This window comes from Myiozetetes cayanensis, unplaced genomic scaffold (assembly GCF_022539395.1).
Source record: "Myiozetetes cayanensis isolate MyiCay16 unplaced genomic scaffold, myiCay2020 scf5-8, whole genome shotgun sequence".
NCBI classification, from domain to species: Eukaryota; Metazoa; Chordata; class Aves; order Passeriformes; family Tyrannidae; genus Myiozetetes; species Myiozetetes cayanensis.
Window position 1 is genome coordinate 3,321,105 of NW_026087742.1, and position 19,655 is coordinate 3,340,759.

Consider the following 19,655-nt stretch of genomic DNA (forward strand, 5'->3'; position numbering starts at 1 on the left):
AAAAAATAACTTTTGTGATCCTGTGAACCAGAGAACTTCCCGTGTGCCATTGCTCAAAAGGATTCAGTTACAGGGAAAAGGCTCTGTTGTCAGATATTTCTGTTAAATTTATTGACCTCTTGCAGTGAAACCAGGTTTGCCACAAAGCTTTTCTTTAAAGAACATTTCCCTACGTAAATTATCACTATAATAATGGTTGTTTTTAAAATGCACCATGAGAAACCTGAGTGTGATATCAGTAACTGCACTGCTACAAAGGCAGATGGTTGTAACGGGGTGAGAATGGAAGAGAAAGAAAAAGCTTTGCCAAGATTTAAAAGCTTCTTAATTCCAAATGTGGGTCTGGTACTGCCTGACCCCGAGGTAGCTCGAGAGAGATCAGCCACTGCTTTTTTATTGCATTTCAGGACTAGGACTTGATCTTTTTCATGGGAAGAATTTGGCACCATATCACCCACACCATCTTCACCTCAGCAAGCCTGAGAGGTTAAACCCGTTTGCTTTAGAGAAATATCGGGTTTGCTGAGCCCTCTGGAGTCCCAGAGGGGAATCCATGGAAGGCAGGGGGGGATTTCTCTCCCAAGACACTGAGCTGTGCTGCTGCAGGGGCACGAAGATTCTCCTCTGCCCTGGAGAACAGACTGGGAAACTCAGTAACTTAATAAAGGGGATAATAACACCTCAGCAAACCTTCCTGACTGACACACAGCCAAGCTCACAGGAGATGTATCACAGCCTCTAACCTGAGATTGTGTTGCAGAAAAAAAAATAATCAGTCTTGTGGGGTTATAGAGAATAGAGAGAAATTCACTCCATCTGAGATTCATCCTTCTAAAGAATTCCCTTTTACGATGCTCTTTACGATCAGAATGCCAAAAGCATCTTAACTTGATCAAGGCAGCAACTTCCATTACAGCTTTGCTTCAGGACAGTGGATCTGCAGTGCAGAAATAACCTTTAAGGGTCAGGTTTTGCTCTTCTTAGTGCTTAAACTTTGCATCTTTTGCATTCCTTTTTATCCTTTTTTGATAAGAAGTCATTTTGATAGGAGAAAAGCCCAGACAGGTCAGTGTTGTTAGCTAGATAATGTTTTACAAAGATAGGGAAAATAAGCAACTTGCCACATATCATATTTATTTAAATGAGCTGTTTGTTCCTGAATGCTCTTAAGCCCCTGGGTGAAAATATGAGTGGATCATTGTATGTATTCATTCAGGCATCTGCAGAACTTTGGACACTACACGCTATGGCATCACATAATTTTAATAAATCGAATGAAATTAAATCAAAATTATCAGTGCAGGTAGAAGTCTTTTTTCTCTCTGCTGTATTAATTATGGAATTATCCAAGGTGGAGGAGACTTTGGGAAGTGCTCTAGCCCCAGCTTTAGCTCAGAGCAGGACCAGCAGTGAGTTCAACACACACTGCTCTGGGGTTTGTTATGCAGAGGCCAAGGAGCCCTCCAGACTGTCCCAGGCTGGATCAGAACCCCTGTGGGGACACCAAAACCAACAGAGAGGAACTAACAAACCCAACTCTTCTTTCCTGAAATGCTACCAGAAGTTCAAAGCCAGCAATACCTATCTGGTTTTCTCTCTGTCACAGACTGCACAGCCTGGGAAGAGACTCACATTTAAACTCAGTTTAAATCTCACTTCAATCTCCACGTAGCAAGTCACAAACTTCTACCTGAATTCAAAATTCCTCTAGGTTCAAACTCAGTGCTGACTGTAAAGCCCATAAATTTTACAGGAGCTTGCACAGGTTCATTTAACATCATGGCTCAAGGAACTGTTATTTGGGAACAGCTCATCAAGTACAAAAAACACTTCAGGTGGGAGAAAGGGGTTAATGAGCACAATGACCCCCAGTTTAGTTTGGGTTTACATAATCCAGAGCTCCTGCACCTTGTACAACAGCCTCAGATCCAGCTTCCAGTAAGAAGTTGGAACTTGAGTAGATCTTTAAAAATCTCTAAGATCTTTAGGTCTTAAGACCTTCTAGAGCTGTAAGATCTGTAAGGTCCTTATTTCTATATCTCATTCCCTAAATCTTCCACCTAGAATTGTTTATGCCTGCAGGAATACACATTAAAAGCTGAACTAAAATGCCCTGGTGTTTTTATTTGTTTCAGAACTCCACCTGGCAGTGTCTCACCAGATACCAAAGATCTGAAAAAGCAGGAAAAGGGGACTGAACAGGACATGTCAGTCTCCTGACATTGGCCATGGAAAAACCTCCAGATTAATTGAAATGGAGCGTTCTAGTTCTCAGGTGTCATTGGTATGGTAATGATGACAACACATATGTCATATTTTACATATAACTTATTCCTTTCTTGGAAAAAACCCCAGCATCTCCAAGTGTCCCAATGTGTTTTTGGCAAAATGAAGTTTCAGCATGCACCTCCTCAAAGTAGTAATTTTAGTTAAATTATTTTTATTCCTTGGCCATTCAATTGAATTGGGTAATATTTAACTGTATGAACAGTTCTTAACATCAGCATTTTTTTTTTCCTAACTGAGCAAACAGATCAAAATTCAGTTTCCTGGTAGGAAGCATACAGTTAATACAGAAGTGAAGCACTTCTTTAATGAAGCCACTTTCCTTTTCAAAGGAGACTTTCTTTGGATGAGGATATAATCAGGAAACAAAAGATACTGCCTCTCTCCTGAAGCACCCAGCTAATCAGCATTCATCCAAAAAACAACTTGCTGTTTTCCTCAAGGCCAAGTTTTTAGTGCACCTGGGGAGGATTTTTATTATTTTTCCATTCTGAAGGTCTCAGGTGATGTTTCCTTTGTTGATTCCCTTTGTGGTTTTGTGTGCAGTCCCTGACAGAACAATTCCCAGAGAGGCTGCTGGTTCCCTGCAGGCACACTGGGGTTTCCAGTGTAATGCACCTGCATCATAACACAGAGCCCAAGCGTTCCAGAGATTCAAATAATTCTGTTTTGGTTTCCTGAGGAGGTTCAGTTACCAACTGATGGGGGATGCATTGATCCTGTCATCTTTTGGAATTCACATGCAGGGAACAACAGGCGAGACTCTCATTAAATACAAAGAACAGAAGGATATGAAATGAAAAGTATGTCACAACAGCTTTGGACCTGTGGCATAATCATGGGGAGAATGAAAAAAAGATACTCATCACATGATTTTTTTTTTTATGCTTGCCCTACAAAATAGCTACAAAATCCACTGCATTTAATTTATTCAACCTGTGTATTTTGCAATAGCAGTAGAAAGCACAATAATTCTGTCTTCTATAAATTAACTAAAATCACAAATATCAAAAATCTAATAAAATAAAACCTATCAAAACCCCTAAAATCCCAATATTAAAAAAATAAATAAATTTTATCATAACAGAAATAAGCAAAATCCCAGATCCACAGAGTCTCTAGTTGAAAGCACGTTGGAAGCTCATTAAGATTTCCAAGGTTTTCTCCAGAAACAAATGCTGCCATCACAGGAATACCCATATTTATATATTTATATTAACCACAATATATCAATTTCCATAAATATTTGGGTTTCTATTCACATGTGTAATACTATTAGCAACAATAATAACAACAAAAGCCTCTTTCACTTGTTAGGGATGAAAAGGAGGATGAAACCCCATTTTAAAGACCTCCTGAGCCTCCTAGCACTTGGAAATATGATTTGGGCATTTTTTGTTCATGGCCCTGAGTGAAATTGTGGGGCAGGTCCTCTGATTTCTCCAAAGAAGGTTGATGAAGGAGAGGTTTGTGGCTGAGAACACAGATTTACCACGGGCAAATTTCACCTGATGGATGGGAGAGCAGTGGTCATGGTGCACCTTGACTTTATCTAGGATTTTGTCATGGTTTGCCTTTGTGTCCATGGATAGATCAGGATAAACCCTTGGCTGTTCTGCATGTGACACTCATTTAGAGGGATAGGATGATAACATGGAGAGCAGAGCTCCAATTCACAGAGGTTTTGAGTAATGGACCAACAGAAACAAAGGCAAGAGTCAAATCTTGGATGACCATGTGGTGGCAAAAGCTGGGGCTTGGCTGGCCAGGAAAGTGCCTTCAAAAGAGGATTGGCAGTCCTGAGGGACTACAGGTTCACTGTGAAGGCGGTCAAGTGCTGAGCTGGGCTGCCCAGAGGCTGAGCAATCTCCATCCTTGAAAATATATTCCAAAATTGCCTGGGAAAAAAACACAGTTACCTGATCTACCTTTCAAAATAGTTTTGCTTGAGCAAGAGGTTGGACTCCCAAAGCTCCCTTCTAACCTAAGTTATTGCATGGTTTTATGATTTTGTGAGTTTTCTTGCTTGCCCTACTGGCACTGCCTTCACAAATCTTGGCATTGTGAAAACAGAATATGCCATTTCCTCCTAGCAGTGGAAGGATCTGTCACTCAGGAACCATCTGACCATACTCAAATGTTGATCTCTTCCCTAAGGATCACAGACAAGCCCCTTTCTCTCCTGGCCTTTGGACCTCATCTCTTAGGAGGGGACATTCTGAGCTCTAGCAGCCCATTCCAGGCTGTTGTCTCAGTCTATTGTCTCATCTCTTCAGCACAGTGAATTCATGTTCCTGCACAAGGCACCTGAAAACAAGTGGGAACCTTGAACAGAAACAAATTCCAGTACTCCAACAAAGCCCAACCGTCACTGTATCAGAACTTTGTACAGCTATTAGATATTTGAATTACTAATATGTGCCTTAAAGGTTTCCTTAGGTGTGTAACCCACACCAGTGAATGAGATCACACATGTACGTGACCTTTCTGCTCATGTTCCTAATGATGATCTTCTGGGTTTGGCCACTGGAGCTGCCTTTCACTGCAGGAGCTGATTATAAATGTACCTTCCCTTTACTTCTATTCAATCAATTGTGGCCTTCAAGCACACTTTTTCCAAGGTGGATTTCTTGTTTTCCTGTCTCAGCAAACACACAGCTGGTACGATTCCATGCTGCAACCAAACCAAACCTGGGGGGTTTGTTTCTCTACAGTAAGTGTCCACCCATTTCATTATTTAACAGCTCTTCCTGGACTCCATAAAACACCTATGGTAAAACCTTATTAAAAATTCTGCTGTATTTCATCTGTTGTAGGGGAAGGTGGGGAAGCAGTGAGAGTAAATTTTCTGAAGGTGAAAGCAGAGCTAATGTGAACACTGGGAACTTCTACTGGCTTTTAAATTAAATGGGGTGCACAGTGATTGCATCCCATTTCTCATTGTCTTTTTTCGTAACAGCAGCAGGATTATTTGCAGGCTCAGTGTAAACAATTCATTTTCTGTGGGTCAGGGAGGGATTGCAACTTAAGCAAACCCCCTGCAAAATGTAAACATCCTATTACAGAACTGATACAGTTCAAAGAGATATATATTTATATTTTTATATATACACACACAATGCTAAACATCCCAACTGCAGTTTGAAAAGCTGTCATTTGAAGTCTCTGTTGGTAAAAGAGACTGCACCTGAGCATACATCCTCTGCTTAAAAGTGGATTATTTCTTGCCATTCTTCTTGACCTAACCACACAATTTAACTGACCACAACCCCACATCTCCTTAAAAAGGGAAAACCTTTGTAAATAATATATTAAGATAGTTTTCCATCTAACAGATGCAGATTGCTTCCCAAAATCTCCCTCATTCTCTTTCCCTTTCCTTCCTGTGCTATCCATGAGCAGATTAAATGGAAAGTTCCATCATTCTCAAGCCCATCCATTGATTCAGTTTTATCTCAACAGCCTCACATGAGGAATTTTCTGTGACAGGAAAAGGCAGTTTGTGAAGATCCTGCCCTCCAAGGTACCTGCAGCTTATCTCCTGCAAAATTGACAGTCTTTTTTATAATGTCACTCAGCATGGGAATACTGGATGGGCTTTCATGTTAGGAGACAGGACACGCACTTGCATTTCTAATATTTGTTGTAACAATTTCAGAATCTCTTAAATTTATGGGTGAACCAAACTTCCAAGCTCATAACAAACTGCACTGTGCCCAAATCAACTGGAGCTCCCTGTCATATGAGCCATTTTACTGACCTGAAAGATCTCTATTTGGTATTTTATCACCTAATCTGTTTGAAACAATACTACACTAAACCTTTACCATCATTCTTCATTGATTCTTCTGGGCAAACTGTCTCCCAAACAGCAACCGGTCTATCAAATTTATATTGAAAACATACTCAGCCACTAAGCTTTGCTGAAATGAATATTGCAGCAAAACATCCTTGTGCACTTTTCACGCCAGCATATTCCACTGTAAGCTAAAATGCTGTGACTAATAACAGTCTCATCTGTATTGCATCAATTTTACCAATTGTCCTCTGTCACTTCCATGCACTTTAGTATCACTTACAGCGATTATCTTTAGTGGCTTTGCTGGCAGTTTAGTGATATTATAGATGCAGTTCTTCTGAAGCACCTGGGACATCTGGGAAACATTTTGCACCATGTCTTTTATCTGCTTTACCCATCAGAATAAATACTAGAAACTTGATGCATGACCATATTTGGCAATGAAGTCAAAAATAACACAAAAAAGCAGCAGCAGCATACACCAAGATGAGATGACCTCATCACTCACAAACTTTGAAGAACTCATTTATTATCTGTTGAAAAGAATCTCCCTTTCTCCTCAGATGATGGCATTTTCAAACTCTCTGCACTGTCCCCTTGAGTGCAGATTTCATCTTTAAACTGGAGCAGTGCCAGCCTAGCTGCCAGCACCTCCAGTTCTTTATTTCAGGTTCCTCATCATCTGCCCTAAACCAGCTGTTCCTGGTGACTCCTGACTGAGGCACATGTAACATTATTGGCTATCATGACCTAAAAAGGGATTCACTCTTACCAAATCCTATTTCTTCAAGTGGCTGCTCTAATGAACATTTCCAGCACAGCTTTCACACCCAGAGTCTTCCTCACTGACAACCTGAGCTTATCCTTTTTTTTTTTTTTTAAATAAATTTTCAAGGGAACATTTTAGTATTCGTTTGCTGGCATATTCTCAACACAAAGGCACAGTTGTAATAAAAAGCACCTCAGATTGCAAATGTAGATGCTACCCTATAGTGTCACAGTGCTAAGCAGATAAACACCTCTCTTTCCAAACTGCTGCTGTTTGGAAAAGAGCAGGTTTGTTTTCAGTGTCTACTTGCACAGGGGGAGGCCAAGAAGTTCCGTTTCAGAGGGGCTGGTCAGCTTGGTGTTGCTTTGAAACACAGCCTTGGTATTGCTTTGGAACACAGACTTGGTGTTGCTTTGAAACACAGACTTGGTGTTGTGTTGAAAGCAGAAATGAAATTTTTTACAGTACCTAAAATGCTTTGAAGATATGAACTGTTACACACTGGACAAGTTTAAAATGTTGGCATTGTGAATATGAGCATCACAAAAAGAACTGGCAATAAAAAAAGCCTAATTGTGATGCTGTGGACATGGGAGGCTGGAGTGAACCCTCACTCAGATTTTGATAGCTGGGATCATGATATCTCATAGGCTGGATGGAGCTGAGGATATTTTACAGTTGTTGGCACAAGTTTAAAGACAGAGATTGCAATCTGAGTTACAAGTTATCAAGGTTTTGTAAAAATCAAATTTTCACAACTGACTCAGAAAACTCAATACTCTTGTACTAAACGAAGCACTTAATTATGAAATTACGCTGGATATCACTTGTCTTTTCTGTTCAAAGCACATTAAACTGATGTCATCACAATTCCTCTGCTGTCCTGTTTTCCAGCTGACCACCTGTCGGTTACTATTTGCAGACACAATCCCAACTTGAGCACAGAACGTGGCAAAGGGGCTGAAGAACAGATTGAACACCGGGGGGAATCTCAGAAATGCAGCTTCCAGAAATGAAAATGTTGCCAGCCCGCTGCCAGCCCGGGAAGGAGGAGAGGGAAGCAAAGGAGCTGCCAAATGCAGCCAGCAAACTCGAGAGACAGCAGGGTAGAGAAGAGCCAGGCTCACAAGAGTTGGGATGGAACAGTCACTTCTAAAATGCAGCACAGCCAAGACATGAGCACAGAGGATGAGCTACAGCTCTGCACTTCATGCAGAATTTGAATTCACTTAAACTGAAAAGAGTCAGAGCTACCTAAAATACCATGAATTGTCTGCTGGAAAAGGTATTTCATTCCCTACCTGCAAAGAAAAGCAGAGTAAAAATGTGGCTCATGTTCATCACTCCTTTGTTCTTGTCTAATTCCACGAGTCACACAGCAAAACTCCTTCAGTACTTTAGTGTAGTGTTATTTTTTCTCCTAGCTAGATGAAGTCTAAGCTTTTCAGCAACAAGGTATGATACCAGATGTGTAAAATATGTGGTCACACAGATTGGAGATTAATTTCCTAGTCATTTGGATAGAAAAGAATGCACAATATTTCTACGAGAGACAAGAAGACATCCTTCATAATTCTCAAATTAGAATCATACTCTAAGAAAAGAAGATGTTATTATGTAAGTGGCCTGTAGGGTCTTTAAAATTAGATTGAGCTCCCTTTCTATAAGCTATGTTAATCCATCAATTCACTTAAGAAGAAAATCCTTAGTATTTAACTTTAAAATTTTACAGAGGTGGAAATTAATTTCCAGCTCCAGCCCTCTATTGAATTTCCTTGTCCTTAAAATGTTCCCCCTCCCAGTTGCACTCCAAGCACCACTGGCACAGCTGCTGTGTAGTGCTGCAGGTGAAGTGTCCTGTGTGCAGGCCCACCCAAGGCAGAAGGAAGGGCAGATCCGTGGATGCAGACTGGACAGGCCCACCCAAGGCAGATGGAAGGGCAGATCGTGGATGCAGACTGGGATCCTGTGGTTTGGAGGTGTTTTTGATGGCAGGGCTCTCAGGGTTTCCCACCTTTCTGAGCCACACAGTGTCCCCATCACCCAGCTCTGTGACTGTACAGGCACAAAGACACACGGCATTTTTGGATCAAGGAGTTCCCAGGTGTGCCAGATGCCATCTGCACTTATTTCAGTGTGTAGATATGAAAATACTCCACTTTCAGATGGTGGCCATTCTGCCACTTCCTTCTGCATTCCCCTGCAAGTGGTAAAACTCACCCCCCTGTTTTCTTTCATAAGTGAAAAAGCCAGGAAATCCATGAATGGGGAGAGCTTTACATTTGCCTTGAATTTAAAGTCTCAAAATGTACTTTGCTCTTTAAAAGGATTTTTTAGAATCCTTATGATAAAGGAAGTTGCTGTCTCAAATACCATGTCAGTCAGCACGAGCTGGGGCAATATTTTAGACAAGCTAAGGGTTTGAATAAAAGTGTTGTTCTTCCAGTGCCACACTCCCGAGGGGGAGGAAAGTAACCACAAACCACAAAAGGCTGTGAGTTTCACAGGGCTGTGTTTCCTTTTCCATATGAGCCACACGCGCTCTAAAAATTGTTGAATTCCACTTCCAAGGCATCCAGGTGGGATGTGCTCGGTGCAGAACTTATTTATGACCCTGCTCAATGTTTTTTACGTGTCCTGTGCCAAGGAACTACCAGAGTTACTCACCAGCAGTCCTAAAATTTAAACAAACCAGCTTTGAGGCATCAGTGCAAATGAAAGAGATCAAAAATGAGGAAGGAGCGTTTAACTCTTGCAACAAAGTGAGATTTGCAAAGTCAAAACATAAGGGGGGAAAGTCGAAATAATCTGCCCAAGGTAACTGAAAGCTGAATAAAGCCACAGAATGGCACAGAAACAATTTTTCACTAATCTTCAGAAATGTTTTTGGTGTGTTTGATACCCTTGACCCTATTCTTACACCACAATTCAGTAGCTAATCCATTTCATCTTCACTAAAATCACAGAAAGGGGTGGTTTCAGCAAACTATAATGTTTCTTAAAAACTGGTTTAACGCTTTACTGCCCCTTGCCTTGACAGAAATTCAGTTCTGCACAGCACCTAAACCAGTCCTGTTTAAAATTACAACTCTAAAAGTGGAACCAGAAATGTAATTTCAAATGCAACCATTTCTTTTAGCTAAAATTTAGAAGCTTTTCAAAAGCATCCACTACTGGAGTTTTAACACAAAGTCTTAATAATCTACTCCTTCATAATATTACAAGAACACAAATTTAAAAAATCAGTGGACAAGGGCATGTTCTTCTGGGGCTGAAGACCAAATAAGCTTTGTAGGCTTCTTTCCTCTGTATAACACAGTACAGTGTGTATATAGATATATAGGTATATAAATAACACCAGGTATTACAGTTACTGCTATTATCCTATTTTTGACATTTTGTTAAAAAAACCCTCCAATTCCTTACTCTTATGAAATGTTTTTGTGTCTAAATTTGCCTTCACTGAAGTTTTGTCTTTTTTTCTCTGACTAACCTGAACTCTGGGGACACAAAACATATGTGATGAAAATTTCAGTACTGTATACAACAGTGCTACACAAAAAGACATAAATATGATGGCAGTAAAAAACCATCTCAGCACTCCATAAAGATCCAAGCTTTATTCCTACACAAAATTTGTTTCATTGCTTGTGATTAATTTGATCTCCCAGTGCCATATTTTATTGTCTATTCATAACTTTAAAATACATGCAGGAAGCAACATTGCTCCCAGGGAGTCAGGAAATATAAAATTTAATAATCAGAGATTATAAATGATCTCTGGCTCAGGCTACCAGGCTGTAGATTCATGATGAGTCCCGTGAGGAAGGAATATTCAGATTAAAGCCACTGCAGTAACTCTTGCCCTGTTATCCTGGCTCTCCTGTAGCAGTAAAGAAGGAAAGCCTTCAACCCTATAAACAATCTCCAGTATAGAAACCAAAATAATTATGAAGAACAAAACATTTTCCCTCAGGATGTTTCCTGTACTGACCCAAATGGGGGGAAAAAAAAGTTTGATTCAGTTGTTTTGTTCTCCATCAGATGCTGATGGTAAATCAGCTGCACTTGAGCAGAAGTGGAATTTCCCACAGCACTGCTGCCTCAAACACACTGATTGCTTACATACATATTCTGACACAATATGGATATATCAGAGCAGCTCTTCACAGAATTTAACCCCATTTGTAATTCTAAGCTCAGCAAAAGAAATACCTATAAAGATCGACGTGTTAAAGTGGTTTTGTAAGTAAAGAGCTACGTTTTCAAGCACTTCATTACACAAAGAACAATTAAAAAGAGACATAAAAATAGATTGCCAGAGAAAGAATCTCATTAATTTCTGGATTTATAGGCTGAAACCTTCTCATTCCCTAGGCAGACAGATGAGGCCAAGCATTCCAAATGGCTTTGTGGAGACACCCATCTCCAAAGCCAGGGCACGGATCCTGCCGTGTTTGATAGCCCAGACATCAATTCAGTAGCTGTGCGTGAAGCACCTGTTTGGAATTTACATGGAGACATCTCCCTTGCTTGTCAGCAGTTTGGAAATGTTCATTTGTCCTCGCTGCACAGTGCACTTTGCTACAGAGCCCTCAGAGCTTTCTGCTCTGGGACTGGTGCATTCACAGCTGTGCAGGGACAGGAGAGCTTCTGAGAGCTCTCAAGCCTCAGTTTCTGCTCCCTAGCGAACAAATTCCACCCTTACAGGGTGTCTGTTGGTGTGGGTTTGGTAATTCCTACCCGTGATTTTGCCCAAAGAAATTCTGATGTTTGAATTTCAGTGGGGGAGGGAATAAAACACATGGGATTTCATTACTTGAAATGCTATTTACAGGGCAGAAAACTTGACCTAAAATGACTTCAGGCAGTGAAAACAGAGGCAAAGAAACTGAAACAAGAACAGGAAAAGCAGGAAAAGTCTTGATGCAACCACATGGGCAGCGAAAGCAATTGCCCTTAGTTATGTTGTCATGGGATGAAAAGCTAAAGCTAATCCCCTTAGCTTTCCCAAGTGAAAATGGAATCCAAAGCTAATCCTTTTACAGTAGCTATACCACAGAAAATGGGGTGTTTAAACAAATCCCCTTAATCATCATGGCAAGAATCAGGGAGCTAAAGTCAATCCCTTTAGTAACCCGCATGCAGAAGGGAACCAGAGCAATCTGCTTAGCTATGCTGGTGTTAATAAGGGGCTCCATCCATCTTTTAGACTGTTTTGATATCACATTATTAGCAGCATTCTTCTGACCCACCATGAGCATGCAGCAAAACCTGTGATACAGTAAGCTGAACATTACTACCCAAATTTTATGGCATAAATTACGTGCTCAGTGCTCATTACATGACCTACTAGTTTTAAGCACAGGGCAAGAGCATCTATGTATTCATTAGCTGAGAGAGAAAACCAAAATCAGGAGTATTGCCTACATTCCAGTATGGAAAGCTGAGGAGAAGACAGAAGTGTAGAGAAATCACGGAACAAGGCCATGTTGAGCATAGCAGCACATTGTTTAGCTGCTGTGTCTGTCACCTTTATCTTTCTTTGATTTTATATTACTTGCTCTAAAAAATGCCCAGTTTTTAACACTACTAGAAACATTAATAGACTTCTTAAAAGAGCTGTTGCTGGTTGAATTCATACATATTTGTTCCATTTCGTGGGAGGCTGTATTGGTTTTGTTCTCTGAACAAGTGTGGTCTGCAGGACCCTTCCCCAACACTAAAATATCCAGAGGCAGGTTCAGCTCCACTAGAAAACTTGTCTGTCTCTAAAATATCCCACAGGACCATCAAGCCTCCAGAAACACGAATTGAAATCCCATATTGCCAAGTGAGGCCATCCAGTGCTGGTAATTTGGAGATTATATTCTTTTCTTACCAGAAAAACAAAAAGTCAGCTACAACACCTGCATTCTTCAAAGGCTGTTCTACACCTCAGCAACACCTGTCATATTTCATTTCTGCAAGTCATGCACTGTGTTTTAAAGTCCTAGGACAGGATTCTTTTGATTAAATACAAGTGCAGAGGATTATCCTCTTCAATCTGAAATACTTTTATAAAGTATTATTCATAAATGCCTGGGTTCTGTTTGATTTTGTTCTCCACAGAATTGAGAATATTAAAACAATTCTGTTTCCTTAACAGCAGCCAATAAACATATATACAGACAATCTATTTTCCACCTTTTGCAGTAGATTATTAGGATTACATGCAGACTATCCAGTTCTGCTATGACTGCTTCCACAACAACATTCCTGTGTATTTTTTCCACCTGGGAAAAGCCTCTGAACTCACTTGGCTCCCCTTGCAGGGAGTGCACATGAAATCACGAGTGAAAACCAGTGTGTGAAGTGTCTCCTCTCAAACCTGAAGTTTACAACTCTCCATGTTTTGGAGCAGCAATTTCTGCACACTTTAAGTGCTGACTGTTGTGCAGTGAAGAGTTTTCAGGCTCAAACCTTGCACTACAGGTTTGGAGCCAGAACTCTGCTGGCACGGAGAGCAAAGATGAATTTCTTCAACACCACTCTTCTGGAGAGGGTTTTTTTCATAGTCTCAAGCCTAATTTATACTGAATTCCAGTGCAGCAGAAAAGCTATACTGCCTTTTCTTCCTTGCAACTGTTCAAACTCCTGGTACCCACATGCATCCCATAATCCCACCATTTGAAGCACCAGCAGAACACAAATGACTTGCTGCAATTTGCAAAGGGGTCTATGATACTTTAAAATTCATTCAATGTATTTAAATATCTGTAAAAGCCTCAAAAGCAAAGTTGGGGTGGTTTTGGGTTTGGTTTTCCACATTTCCCTTCTGTTAAGTCTAAGTAAAGGCTTCCAGTATAAGGTCAGGCTACTGCCAATCCTTAAGAATCTATTTGTTCTTACATTTTTCATTATACATAAGAGATCCACTGTTAGAAAAGAAATTATTCCCTCCAGGAAAAGTGATAAAAAGAAAGCAGGAGTTTGGTAGAGTGTCCCTCAATTACTGAACACAGTGTATGAATAAAAAGCAGCAACTGGTCGTGAGATAGTGAAGCATCTTTTGGTGCTGCCACTTTTACTTTTTTTCCCTTGGAAAGGAAAATAAAATTATGGCTTCTGAACAATCCAGAGAGATTCCTTGTCAGAACACCGAGATATTTATCATCTGCTTTAACATTTATGAGACCATTTCCTAAGCACACAGGAATTTCAAGGGGTATTTCCCAGGAGTTCAGTACAGCGGTTCTTAAATCTCTGAAAACACAATGGTTCAGATAAAGAAATGCTCAGTATGCACCTGCTATTTCCATAAATATTGCTTTTCTTCCACTCTGCCTTTGGCCTTTCTCTTCCTTCAGTCTGTGCTGAAGGCAGCACTCAATTTGGCACTTTCTGGCTCCGTGTGTGTGCACAGGGAAGGCTGAATTGTATCAGGAAATATTGTATTTAATTGGGAATGTGTATGAGGGAATTTTTTTTTTTTTTATTTCAGAGTATTTCTATGCTGACAACAACCATAAAACTCCTGCAATACAACACTGCTGAAAATATACCCCACAGAACTCTAGTGAATCATTCTTCCTCCTTTAACCCAGCGTATTTCCCTTCTCAAAACACAATTCTTTCTCTACAGAAAAAAAAAAAAGGTAAGAAGGTGTTCATTTTCACTAAATTATACTTTTTTTTTTCTTAGTGGCTTTTTTGGTGAGCCAAGATGTTGTTAACTTCAGAATGCCAGCCATGAATGGGCAGCCAAGAGGACCTCAAAGCTGGTTTTTGTACACTGAGTACACAGAGGCACAACCCACCATGGTACTCTTACTTATTTTAATTTCCAGCCAATGTGTTGCTGGAAAAACAACTCAGAACTTAGCATTCTGTTGGACTGCACAACTGAAAGAGTTAAATGTTTACTCTGCTCCACTAGTTACAGTATTTGTCACACCTAAAATGAGAAACAAAGAAAATAGAAATATTGCTACTCTTTGCTCCATAATACACAACATAATTGAAAAATAATGCATTTCCTGTGTGCATTGTAATCAAGGTAAATGTAACACACAAGATGCATTAAAATCAGAACCCAAAGAAACTTTCATCAATAGTTTTAAGTTTGCTGTTGAGCAGTTTCTGGGCAGTGAATGCACTTTAAGGTGCTTTAACCAAACCAACTTTCCTAAGGGAAAAGAAGGTTGGTATTTTAAATATTGCTATTTATAATCCTCCTTCACTGTACCTGCTTTCCTACAAGTGGTTTGTGGGGGGCTTTTTGTTTTGTTTTCTTTTAAACTTACAGAAAATGATATGCTATTGTTTGGGCCATGAATGGTTTAGATCTGTGAATGCACGGTGGAGAGCACAAATGGGCCCAAATAAATTTGCAATACCCAAATAAGAACACAACAGGGTGTTTTGCCACTAACAATCCTCTGTGGAATCTGTCATTAGATGCTTCACACAGAAATAATCAGGATATTGCCCAAATGTATGTATAAAAAGAAAAAAGAGGGTGATAAATACTACTTTACTTCACAGGGCCTTGCACATTTTGGGAATTTAACTATTTCTGATGGACCATTCTCCCATAACCCTGTGCTCATCCCACTGATTTTCAAATTCCCAGCACAGCCACAGCTACTTGTGTGGCTCCAGGGTTTTCAGGTTGCAAATTAAGATTTTTTGCCACATTACCAGGAAACACAGGCCAAAAATAAAGTATCAGGCATGCACCAATTTACCAATTAGACACTGGGATACACAGTGTTCAAGAAAACCTTTTATATTCTAGGAGATGCTCTGAAAAGAAACATGGCCCTCGATTCCCACAGGCGAGTCCACTCATGTTAGCAACAGCATCACATCCCAAAAAGCTTTCCTAGACATTTAACAAGGTCTTGGGTACACCTAATTGTTTAATCCCTGCAGAAGGAAATTCATCTCAGAAAAGCCTACCCCTCAGCTTACCTTTCTCCTGAAATAACAGCTTGACTGTCAGAAAGGATTTTAAATATGGCATTGCAGAGGATGGTGACTGATTATGCCCAAATTACAGCTCAAATACGTGACTTCCTATATTTTTCCTAACGTCATCTCTGTAAATTCCCCATATTGTGTGAAAATCTGATGAGCTCCCTTCCTGTTCCTTCCTCCCTGTGAAATGGTGTGACAGATAAATCCCTCCCTCTTATTAAACTTGTTATTAAAACCACGGCCCCTGTGACACCTCTGAAACCCTGCTGGGGAGCTTTCACGGATGCAGGTACAGGTTTTTACTGCAGCTGTAAAAGGGACAGAACTCCAGATTTTGGATGCATTTTTTCCTGGAGAACTAACCCCGGTTCTCAGCACCTTGCCTCTGGCTGCTTCTCCCAGGGCACGAGGGACAGCAGGACAGAGAATGGCCTGACGTTGTGCCTGGGGAGATCCACATTTGTTATTGGGATTTAGCTTTTCCTTTTGCCCCAGAAAAGGTCATCAGGCACTGGAACAGGCTGTCCAGGGGTGCAGCTGAGCCTCCAGCCCTGGAGATCTGTAAAGGTGTGGGATGAGGCTTGGCCTTGACTGGGCAGTGTTAGGTTTGTGGTTGGACTCTGTGATGGGAAAAGCCTTTTCCAACCCAAATGATTCCTTGATTTGTTTGGAAGGAAAGTGAAATCCTGCCAGATTGAAGTATTTTTCTTGTCTTGCCATTTTTTCCTGTTGACTTTCACACAAGTTTATAGTTTTCCTTTCTTCCTAATTTTCAAAACCTTATTAACCACACAAACTGTGATTATCTCCTAGAAAAAAACCCTGCCCTTCCAGCAGTTAGAGAAGCACAGGATAAAAATTAAAAAATAACTGTGTCCCCAAGGTCAGCAGAGTGACTTTGGTTGGAATTTGGAGAATGGTCCACACGCACTTCTCTGGCCTCACATTCACATCCTCCTGTGAAACATCTGAAGTTGGGCCTTGCCATTTTTTGTGCCAATCAAAAAAATGCCTGCTCTGCATTTTCAAGGTTATGGAGGGACAGCTTGTTGAGTAAAGATCTCCTTTCATTCCACAGTGCATGCTTTTCATAAATCAATCAGTCATTTTGAACCGTAGCCCAAAGAACAGAGGAAGTATCAGATGTGTCCATTATTAAAGTAGAAATTTTAGACATCCCATTGCCGAGAAGCTAAACTGGAACTCAATCAACACAGGTTGATGCTGTTGACCTCAAAGATATTAATGTTTTATGCTGCCTTTTTGTAGCTCTAAGCACTAAATTTATTACCAGCTCAAAATGCAAGGGAAAAAAAAATCTGACAGGCAAATAAAGAAAACACGGTTGTGAGAGAAACCATTGTGTTCTTCGTGCTTCAGGAGGGTGGCACAAACAATTTGGAAGAAAATGAAAAAATAAAATCCCATATTATATTACCAAGGAATGGATAACAGCTGTGCCTGACTCATCTTTGCTGAATGATGGGCTTGCACACAAATGGCACACACAAAATACTCTGTTGTATCTTTACTTCCTTGAGTGGCTGCCTCTGGAGGTTACCAAAACTGCTGAGAGCTTACAAATATTATGTTATAAATCTACTATAAACAAAAAGTCTGGGAGGTGAAGGTTAAAGCTCTGCAAGTTCCAAGAGAATACCTCCTGATTTTCCCTCCCACTTCACCCTGTGAGTTTAAAATCCCCGAGGCTTACTCAATATTACCCAAATCCCAAGCATTATTATTTCAATTGCTCTTTAATTTATTGGAAACAGTCTTGGTGACTGAGCATGGCAGCAGATTAATGACTTTTGCTGTTGTCAAAGTCTCAAGAAAACTTCTCAGCCCATCCTCCTAACCTCAAAGATGTTCATCAAAGCAGCACCTGGATGTTAAGGACATTTGTCTTACCCACAGAAACACCACACATGCACTTAAAAAAACCCCAATCTTGATTAAGGTAACGAGATTTGCAAAATATCTGAACAAAACTCTCCATCAAACCCACAAACCACCCGAAATCTGTCACTCTCCTCCAGGAAACAAGAAAATGCTGATGTGCCCATGGTGGAACAGAACAGGTTCTTATTTCTGCAGTGCTGATTTCCACCACAGCAGCAATTCTACCATACTGAGAGTTCTGTCAGGACAGATCAGCCACTCACACTGCAGAGCACTGTGGACATCAACCAACCAATGTATATGTACTGTAATAGCTGTGTTTGAAATCAGCTTTTTTGTTCTTGTGCACTACAGTTATTGCTATTGAAGTACATGCAGCTTTCAAGAATTTACAGAATAACTGAAATTTTATCTTGTGTGCTTTCCAAATGCCAGCCTCCCTGTACCCCCAAAAATTCCTCGTTGTGGTACGTGACAGAATCTGATTTTTGAAAGCAAAAATTCCTCCTTGCATCGTCTCATTATAGTGTAGGAGAATATTTGCTTTGTCTGGGATTTTAGAGGGAAATAAAACTTTCAGAATTATAACTCAGACTGTGTGAGTCTGCATACAAAATGTAAAACACGGAAGTATCTTTAAGAGACAGAAAGAATGTCTAAGAAGGCAAAGAGCTGGAGAACCCTGAAAAAGAGTAATCCATAAAGCTGGAAACAGGCTGAGATTAGGAAATGTCACATTGCTGGAAATCCCCGAGGGCAGAGACACAGAAGGCATTTTATAAAAGTGGATTATTAAGGTGCTGAGGGTAGACAATTTCTGCTTCCTTCTGGAACAACTCACAGCAAATAAAATGACTGAAAATGAAACAAGATGTTTCACTCAGAAAAACAGCATTTTCTGAGCTCATGTCAGAGCAGCAAATAATGATGTGCCTCATGCACAAGCATTAAGAGATAACACCAATATAAAAACAAGTGAAATACAGTATGGGCAGTGCAATCTGTGCTGACAGGACAGTGAAATGGAAGCCATTAATTGGAATAGCAAACTTTAAACCAGAATGGTCAGTGCAGGGGAAAAAACCCAATTAGAACATTTTCCATTGATGTTTAGACTGGAAGCATGACATTAATATACTTGTAATGTTTTTCTCTAATTTAGCTAATCTGATACCATTTTACCAGATGCTAAAGTCCATATTAATTATCACTTAAATCATTATAGTTTTGCTCCAATTTAATATAAAACTGAAAATTATTTTTCCTTGTAATTCCCCAAAAAATGTAGTCATAACACGTTCCTCCAGGGCAGGAATTTTTGATATGAAGCTTTATGATGTGTAGCAGTTAGAACTGGATTTAAAGTAAGATAAATTCTCAGGACAGTAAGAGAAGGGCACAGTAATGTGTGCTCATGTCATTTTTCCATCTGCTGTTCACACTCACAGCCCTGAGAACGACTCAAATCCTTCTGACAAACCTGTGTTGCCAGAATATCCACACAGGTGTAAAAGCCACTCCCTTCCAGAGTGTCAGCATGCCAAAATCAAGAGCAAAAGCACCAAAAGGGTGAGACTTACCCCGTTCAGAGGGAATGTTTTCCATCCCAGCTCTCCAAGGGCAGCTGTGGTATCGAGCAGCACAACTGAAAATGGAAAAAGAAATGGGGTGTTTGTGGCATTGCTTGGATTAGACAGTTACAATTCTTAGACAGAGTAAATTATCAAACCAGAGTCAATTATCAAATCATCAAACCACCAGCAACCCAACTGAAAATGGAAAAAGAAATGGGGTGTTTGTGGTATTGCTTGGGTTAGACAGTTACAATTCTTAGACAGAGTAAATTATTAAACTACCACAGGCTGAAGCTGCCATATAAACTGGGTACACTTTGGCTTTCATTACCTACCAAATGTCTCAACACATATACCTGGAAAA

At 40.2% G+C, this 19,655-nt stretch overlaps 1 protein-coding gene across 1 annotated transcript in view; it reads right to left on the reverse strand.

The window, feature by feature from the left end:
* Nucleotides 1–19,655, reverse strand: part of EPHA6 (EPH receptor A6) — a 356,637-nt gene that overhangs the window by 308,814 nt on the left and 28,168 nt on the right. Inside the window, 1 exon segment of the mRNA XM_050333635.1 lies at nucleotides 19,298–19,362. Within this exon segment, the coding sequence (XP_050189592.1) occupies nucleotides 19,298–19,362 (65 nt within the window).